The sequence below is a fragment of the Myxocyprinus asiaticus genome, chromosome 13 (genome assembly GCF_019703515.2).
Source record: "Myxocyprinus asiaticus isolate MX2 ecotype Aquarium Trade chromosome 13, UBuf_Myxa_2, whole genome shotgun sequence".
Taxonomy (NCBI): domain Eukaryota; kingdom Metazoa; phylum Chordata; class Actinopteri; order Cypriniformes; family Catostomidae; genus Myxocyprinus; species Myxocyprinus asiaticus.
Genome location: NC_059356.1, coordinates 22,815,600 through 22,824,793, shown reverse-complemented (window position 1 = coordinate 22,824,793; position 9,194 = coordinate 22,815,600). Strand labels below are relative to the sequence as shown.

At 35.8% G+C, this 9,194-nt stretch overlaps 1 protein-coding gene across 1 annotated transcript in view; it reads left to right on the top strand.

Moving 5' to 3' along the window:
* Positions 1-6,132: 6,132 nt before the first annotated feature.
* Positions 6,133-9,194, top strand: part of LOC127450818 (G protein-activated inward rectifier potassium channel 1-like) — a 41,934-nt gene continuing 38,872 nt past the window's right edge. Inside the window, exon 1 of the mRNA XM_051715204.1 lies at positions 6,133-7,165. Within this exon, the coding sequence (XP_051571164.1) occupies positions 6,497-7,165 (669 nt within the window). The 5' untranslated portion in view covers positions 6,133-6,496. The remainder of the gene's footprint in view (positions 7,166-9,194) is intronic.

Below are 9,194 nucleotides of genomic sequence, written 5' to 3'. Positions count from 1 at the left end.
AGTTTAAGGGTGAAGGTAGACCAGCTCGTTTGTGTCATTCACAGTGCGTTATCCACCGTTTTTCATGAATGCGGAAGTGTTCCATGATTCGACTGTTTTCAATTTCCAGTCTCCAGTGTTTTCACTCACATCGGCGTATATTCTTAGTGGGTAATGTGATGTTTAAGGTATTACATTTGTAAAAGTTTTCATAAAACATGCCGACAGAGTCGAGATGACAGTTTTTTTTATAGACAGTGCCTCACCTGAATGTGTTGATGACATGAAGAGATGGTCAGAAGTCAGTGGGGATTTTTGCTTCTGGAACTAGATTGTTGCGATCAATTGGAACACAGTGCATGTTTTAAGATGATGATGCTTTAACCACAATCCTGGTATTATTATACATAATTGAGATGTGTCATTTTTATTTTCTAGTGTTTGACTTCAGCCTTTGGCAACCACTGTATTTAAAATAATAATAATAAACCCACAACTCTGTATATTCAAAATTGCTAATCTGGGCATAAAAACCACAAACCCACAACACTGGTTTGTGTAGAGCACTCTCATGAATGCATCAAGGAGACTGTGGATGTCAAGATTAATAGTGAATAAGGACTTAAATATTGGTCTGTTCTCACCCAAAACCAATAAGATCGCTTCAGAAGACATTAATTAAACCACTGGAGTCATATGGTTTCTTGGCATGGAGATGTGATTCATCACATTCAGGCAACTCATGAACCTTCTGCACAACTACAGTGTCATATTTGTCTCTTTGATATAGTTGTTGAAGTTACAATTCACCATCTTATTCTCCAGTGCAAAACTCTCAAACTATTTTTGTCTCTTTGGACCCCCAAAATGAGGACACAGCACATCCTACCATTGGAATGCAGCTAAAAAATTAATAGCAAGTCTGTGACACAATTCAGTGAAGGGAATAATAATACTACTACTACTACTACTACTACTACTACTAATAATAATAAAACAATTCCTCAAGTAGCTCATAATTAAGAAGACTTTACCTATATTGAGAACAGAGATAGTGTCCCTTGAAAATGAGAGAAGATTCAAAGAGAAACAAAGACAGAAATAAAGAGACAATGACATAAGATGTGAAGATTTAAAGATCAGTGAGATTAAACTGATGTGGCAATGAACTGAAAGAGTTTCAGAAAACAGAGCCATTTAGTTGGTAAATAACAGACTTGCCCAGAGTTGCCCCTGCCAGAAGAATGGCCTCTTCAGATGCTGGCTGCCTGTCCTAATTTTGTGGTTTAAATTATCAATGAATACTTGACTCAAAGGCCAAGCCCAAGAGGATTTTTCCCTTCATCCTTTTTCCACAAGATAACAAACTATTGCAGTTGAAAATTACGTTTGAAATTTCTCCCATCCCTGGACTGTTTAAATCTGCATTATGATCATTCTCATCAAATCTTTTAGTCTGACAATGTTTCACATCTACTGTCATCGAGAGATCAGTGTTAATCAAGGTTTATAATGTCTGTTTAGTACTCAACAGTATAATTCATTTGAAAAAAAGTATAACACTACATATAACATATAACACTGCTCATCACCAACCATAAGAAACTATTGTGTGTATTCAAGATAAATAAAGACCCATACATTACAACCCGAACTTATCATAGAGTTCCATAATTTCTTCTTTTACATTAAAGGGATAGTTCACCCAAAAAGAAAAATATTTCTTATCATTTACTTACCATCATGCCATCCCAGATGTGTAGGACTTTATTTCTTCTGCTGAGTACAAACAAAGATTTTTAGAAGAGTATTTTAGCTTTGTTGGTCCATTAAATGCAAGTGAATGATGCAAGAACATTGAAGCTCCAAAAAGCACATAAAGGCAGCATAAATGTAACTGTTGGCTCCAGTGGTTAAATCCGTCTTCTCAAGCCATATGATAAGTGTGGGTGCAAAACAGAAGTTTAAGTCCCTTTTTTTTACTGTAAATTTCTACTTTTACATTCACTTTCACATTCTTCTTTAGTTTTCAGCAATTCGCTTTATTCGTGCATATATATTCAACAGAACTATGAACAAAATGTAAAGAATGCACTCTGAATATATTTAGATACAACTGCATGCTCCTTTTTGATAATCATTATCAGCTGCAAGAGAAATGTTTTTATTTTTTTTTATTTTTTTTTTTAATATATTTTTTTAAAGTTTTTTTTTGACAACTGTTAAGGGAATAATGGCCAGGTTATGGTGAGAGAAAGAATTAATTGGGAGATGGAAAAACCTTTTTTGTTGTTGTCTGATAAGCTTGGCTCAATTTGGAATGCACAGAGGGCGTGACTATTGTGGACGAACAGCTCATGACTTGTATTTAAGGAAACATGACAGGTCATGTGATATCATATAGATGTCATCATTTGTCATCATACTTGGTACATATATTATTCTCATCAAGCCGGATAACTTTCACAATTACAGTCATTAGCTCCGCCCAACAGGAAGTTGGCCATTTTGGATTTTTTGAAAATTGCAGGCCCTGAACTTTTAAATACTTCTCCTATAGGATTCATTTGACTGTCACCAAATTGTCACCAGCATGTGACTGTCACCAAATTTGATATATATATATATATATATATATATATATATATATATATATATATATATATATATATATATATATATATATATATTATGTAACTTATGCAATGAAATTTTGTGAAAATACTGCATGTTATTGCACCCGTGCTAGTTTTTAATGCTCTTCGCAGATGCTGGACAACTGTGTCCTGAATTATATCAAATGTCTTCTATTTTTTTTGTTTTGTTTTTTTTTTTGCCTTTGACTGCTGTCGGAGGTGCCTTTTTCTTGTGTTATCAAATCATTTAAATTTATATTTTTAAATAGGAAAACAATTTCACTTTAAATAGAAAAGCACATTATAGTACCCAACAGGCGCAGACTGGCCATTGGGAGAACCGGGACTTTTCCCGGTGGGCCGGCCACGAAATGAGGCCCCATGGGCTGCTGCAGAACACGCCACAAAACGTGTAATATGTCAAATCCCGGGCCGAATTTTCTTCCCAGTCCGCCCCTGGTACACAAATAAAACAAATATACGTTAATTCTTCTGTAGGCTTTATATGGTAATACAATACAAGATAACGTGTTAATGTGAACATTACTACACTCATATTAGCTATACAATGCTTAACTATTTATTGCGTATTATGCATGCATTAGTTTATTAATTAGACTTAGTTTATTAACTAGAGTAATTATAAAGTATTAAATAGTCATAAATTCCCAGTATGTCCACCTCTTCAGATACTGCTATACCACTGCCTGACCACATGGGGCCAACGAAACTTTGGAGGGAGGGCAACCCTGGGCTACTCTGTCAATCATTAAGCAGAAACACGAGACCTGAATTAATTTTGAATTGTGTTGTCCTCCCTACTAAATACTGGAGCATTGAATTGCAACAGTATACTGAGGTACATTTAAAAACTGTCTAATTCACAATTCCACAACCTATCCCCACCACCACAAGTAATTGTTAAACACTTAATAAGAGCAATTTTTATATGGGTTCGCTTGCTTATATAATCCTTGGAAATATTGGTAAACAGATTTGTCGAGCTGTCCCGTGAGCAGAGGGCTCAATCGCTGGATTCTGCTAAGGCTTGAGATCCCCACTGGGCTGTTGAATTAGAGCAAAGTAGATAAATGCTGTGGCCTTGATTGAAAGAGGTACCTAGATGTAAAGAAGAAAGAAGGTGAAGGGGGGCAAGGTAAGTGGCAGTTTATATACTTTTGCAATTATGATTGACAGGGATAGATGAACTAGCTCCTCCCAAACTTACGTTTATGTGTTGTCCACTATATTTTGTATTCTCTATAATTATTCAGTGACCTGGATGGACTGACAATCTGTACTCTTTTTGTCAATCTCTTTCTATTTTTCTGTTTCAGGTGAAACATCATTCCCTTCCATGATATAATTGTACTGTCAGTCATTTACAAATACTAATACTACAATGCATCCATCATCTACATATATGAAATGTGTCTTGGTATTGCACTGAAAATATCATACTTATCCTAGTCCTTCAAAAGCATTCATGGACACACACAAAAGCATAAACAATCTGAAAAAAAAAAAAAAAAATATCAATAATTTCTAATTTGCTACAACTCATTCCCCGATAAATGCATTTAATATGTTTAAATCTTGTAAATGGAGACAGAAACAGAGATATTTTGTATTTATTTGTTTTATCTTTATTTATTATTCCTCTGAGCCAGAGCAGTTGTCATTACTAAGTAATGTAATGATTTTTAATATAGCCAAATGAACAAACAGCTAAGATCCAGTATACTGGTGCATGCTTTCAGCCTAGCTGGCCAAAAACATATATATTAAACTTCCCAAAGGAGCAAACAGAGGAAGAGAATGCAGTTTCAAATTTCTCAACGAATAACTTCACAACCAGAAATAAGTATGACAGGTGGGAATATTATGTTCATGTGTCGACAGTTCATATCTACATATGATTTAAAAAATACAGACACTTTGGTGTTTGCATTAATATCATCCTAAAATACGCAGATTAATATGTCAATCATGAAAGCTTGGCGTGAAGTAATAGCTGTTCAAGTTTAGGATACTGAGTTAATTCAAGATCCTTTTGCTATATCTGATTTGCTGTTTATTTAACTTAAGCCTATTAATGATTTCATAGTTGAATAATTATATATTGTTTATTATTTATTTTTTTAGCCTATGCTTCTACCTTTATGGCCTGAAGAAAATGTTGCACCCACTGAAGAATTAAAATTATTGGATTTGATTACCCTCATGTTTATGTAGCTGCTAATAATGTTGTGCAGGATTTATTTTTTTCCTTAGTTCATTGGTTCCTCTGTGTGACGTCATGAAAGGAAATTCTTTATTGAGTAAAACCTGTATTAATACATTTATTTGACAATTACTGCATTCCCGAAATTCAACCTCGCCATGAGGAAAGTTCTACTGGAACTCTATTACTGACAATATACAGAGGAAAACATGGATGTTACTATACAGCATACTGCAAGCATTGTATGTCTAATAAAATCAAAGAAATTCACTTCATAATTTTGCACAGAATTTACCCTTGTAGCACTACTATCCAAGTTATGTGATTCGAGTGATACATATGTACACCTTTTGTGAAGACAAGAGTGAAAGCCTTGAACACCTTTTTGTACAAGCATGTACAACCCCCTACGCCCTTGCCTTTCTGACTCAATAAATGTTCGTTTACATTTGGAATGCCTATAAATGATTTGTTGAAAAAAGACCCTTAAAAAAATCTATAGTTATTAAGAAAGAATATATATAGTGAGTAAGTTAGTAAGTATAAACACATTTCTAATCAAACCAAGACTTCGATTATCTACGATGAGCACTAACAGCAGTTTAAAAATACCTGGTGGGACATGAGGCAAATGACTCAAATATATCGAGCTCAAATTAACCATCATGGACGCTTTGCAATCAAAGCAATCAATTGTATTTAACTCATTTAATAATAGGTCTACTTTCACTGGTGTATGGTGAAGTGTGTGCTCATGCAACGTAGTCAGCAGATGGCGCTGTATGTTTGATTAATTGACCACACAGAAATATTCAGTTTTGAAGGGAAATTAACTCTAGTTTTTATTTGTTCCCCGAGTGACAACAAATATAATTTTCACTTGTAAGAACATAGTTGAATCAAATACTACACAGACCAAACTAAAGATTGTATTCGCTGTCATTGGACACCCATGTAGTAGACTGAGCAGAGTATTGATTTCAATATTTGACTGGAAATGTAATCTCCTCCCCCAATGCTTTACCCACCACTGAGCACGCACACACACACACACACACACACACACACACACACACACACACACACACACACACACACACACACACACACACAGACACACACACACACACTCCCCACCACTCAAGCATCTTTTCCACTGTAGAAAATAGCATTTCGCTCACACAAACCCACCCATTCTCTCTCTCTCTCTCTCTCTCTCTCTCTCTCTCTCTCTCTCTCTCTCTCTCTCTCTCTCTCTCTCTCATTCTTCTGTTCATGTCATGTTATAGAAGAGCAGTGAGTGCACAGAGAACACAACCCGTGCACTTCACACAGACATCAAAGGGACACTGGCACGGAGAATACCATCCTACACAATAATAGTAGGCAACTACATATGCATAGTGAAAGTACAGCAGAATGACACTCTAGTCCTTCAGTTCTTTACTCAGTAAACTATACTATTCAGTTTTATTCTGCATTTGAGGGAAAAGTTGGCAAAGAGAGAGCTACGTTTGGTGTTAATACACTCTGACTGCATTTTTGAACCGTTTCATCTACTTTTCAAAAAAGTAAAACGGTGCCAAAGCCATGCTACAGACAAAGTAAGTTTTAAAATTAATTATTGCCGGTTTAATGAAACAAATGCATTGAAGTTATGGCTGCGCTAAGGCGTAAATTTGGAGAAGACTATCAAGTGGTGAACACGAACAGAGGCGCGACTTTCTCCAGCGCGCAGGTGAAGAAGAAACGTCAGCGCTTCGTGGAGAAGAACGGACGCTGCAACGTCCAGCACGGGAATCTCGGCGGAGAGACCAGTCGTTATTTATCGGACCTGTTTACCACGCTGGTAGACTTGAAGTGGCGCTGGAACCTTCTCATTTTCATCCTCACATACACCATCGCCTGGCTGGTCATGGCCTCGATGTGGTGGATCATTGCATATATAAGAGGGGACTTAAATCATGGCCACGACGCTTCCTACACTCCTTGCGTCGCCAATGTTTACAACTTCCCATCAGCTTTCCTCTTTTTCATTGAAACCGAGGCGACCATTGGTTATGGGTACCGCTATATAACTGAGAAGTGCCCTGAGGGCATTATTCTGTTCCTGTTCCAGTCTCTGCTGGGCTCTATAGTGGACGCGTTCCTCATCGGCTGTATGTTCATTAAGATGTCGCAGCCCAAGAAGCGCGCAGAGACGCTAATGTTCAGTCAGGACTCGGTGATCTCACAGCGCGACGGAAAACTCTGCTTAATGTTCCGCGTGGGCAATCTGAGGAACAGCCATATGGTGTCAGCGCAAATCAGGTGTAAACTCATAAAGGTGAAAAAACACACACGCACAGTCGCTGCACTTTTACTGCGCTAATTGGGCATTTATTTGCTTTTAGTTGACCCACAATTATAAAGACCCTAGACAATACATACCAGAAACAATTAATTTGTTTATTTATTTATTTATTTATTTATTTATTTTTTTTTTTTTTTAATTTTGGGGCTTGTATCATTCTCGCTCCTTTTTTAAATTTTTTTTTAATTTTTATTTTTTTTTTAAAATTGTTTTTTTTTTTTTTTATTTAAAAAAAAGTTTTTTTATTATTATTATTATTGTTAGGTTACGTTTTTTTAACCCGAGCCACATACAAACAATTTCATAAGTTAGAGATCTTGCTTGCCTCTTTACATCACCAAGCTGTCTGGAAAGCATTCATTTCAGTTTACATTACGTTAATTCATTCACAGGTTCTATCTTCCCAAGATTCAGTTGTGGGAACACTTTTAATTCTTATATTTTAGATTGTTCTTAGTGACAAGTGTGCATAAACAGGTGTTCAACTCTTTAAATGTGCTTTATTTTATTCTCTAACAGTGTCACAAATCAACTTTTCCATAAAAGGGCAATTGGTTTTGATTTTCTGGGGCATTGTTTACGTTTATGAGGACATTTACATTTTTTTTTTATTTTTTTTTTAAACATGTGTGATCCTTTTATTCACATACTACTTCAACTTAATCAATTAATTAACAAACGTTATCAATCTGAATATTTAGACACCTACCCATAAAATTCAATCAACATCAAATCGTATTTCATGTGATAATGTGTATAACTAATTGTATAACATTGTTCTCTAGCGTTTGCACCCAGTTAAGTGACATTTCTAAATTATAAAGAACTGCTCACATTTTACTAAGACCTACTTAGACTTTTACTTGACTAGGTTAGTCAAATTAAGTAATGTACAAAATGTGGTATCTCTTTAAATGTACTGTGTGGTGGAATCCTTCTTTTTGCCTGTGGTAGGTTTTATGAGCATCATTTGATGAATTTTCAGTGGTGAAGCACTTCCTGGTTGTGGTTCAACATTGCCCTCCTCACATGTTATGTATTTCTCATTGACAAACTTTGATAGTGAAGCACCATTACAATGATAAAAAGTTGATTTTATTTAGTACAGTAAATTGTTTATTGGAAGATCGCATACTTGTGTTTGGTGTCTTTTAAAAAAATAAACTGTATAAATATCAGGGAGAAAGGAGGAGGTTGTTTGCAAATATCTTTAAGCATATTTTGCATTTCTCAAATCAATAATGTATAAGAATAACTAGACTTGTCAGCTCCCCACTTGAAGTTTAGCAGTTACATAAGTGTCAGGGGATTTTTATGTCATATTGTCATTCTGTTATGATGTAGTTGTGTGCATGCTAGTCAAAAGGATGAATATAGAGTCAGTTAAAGTGCCTCAATGCTTGATGGACTCAGAATTAATGGGAGGTATTTTTAATTGAAATTGTTTTCTCATTGATATACTGAGTTGTGGACTGGTAGGAACTGACTGATTTCCATTTCCATGTACTGTTCTCTTTCACAGAAAGCATGCAGAGCATAGAATTTTGAGCATAAGTTACAATCAAAGGACCTGTGAAATATAATTTAGCAGGATGGAAATACTGCTGAGAATTTGAGGCGAAACAAAACCCCTTTCACTACTGATTACCTATTACATGAATGGGCTTTAAATGTATTATTGTAATCTTGACACGGACAGCCATCATCACAGTTGAATAAGATTAGACTACAATCACAAAAGTCTTAGATAAGCAAGCTTTACAGACAGATAACTGTCTAACATCTGTCACTCTGTAACCAGTGACATTTAAACAAACCTGCTCGCTAATTGGAAATCGGTTCCACGCCAGTGATGTTTCTAAAGCTTAAGTGGCTGCCGGTTTTAGCAGGTATTTGCCAAAATGCGAAGAGAAAAGACAGTTGCTCTGGGTTTTGAGTTCATAAGCCTTTCTAAGACTCCTGCGGGAGCTGAGGTCAGAGGCAGAGAAATGCCGGAAAATCC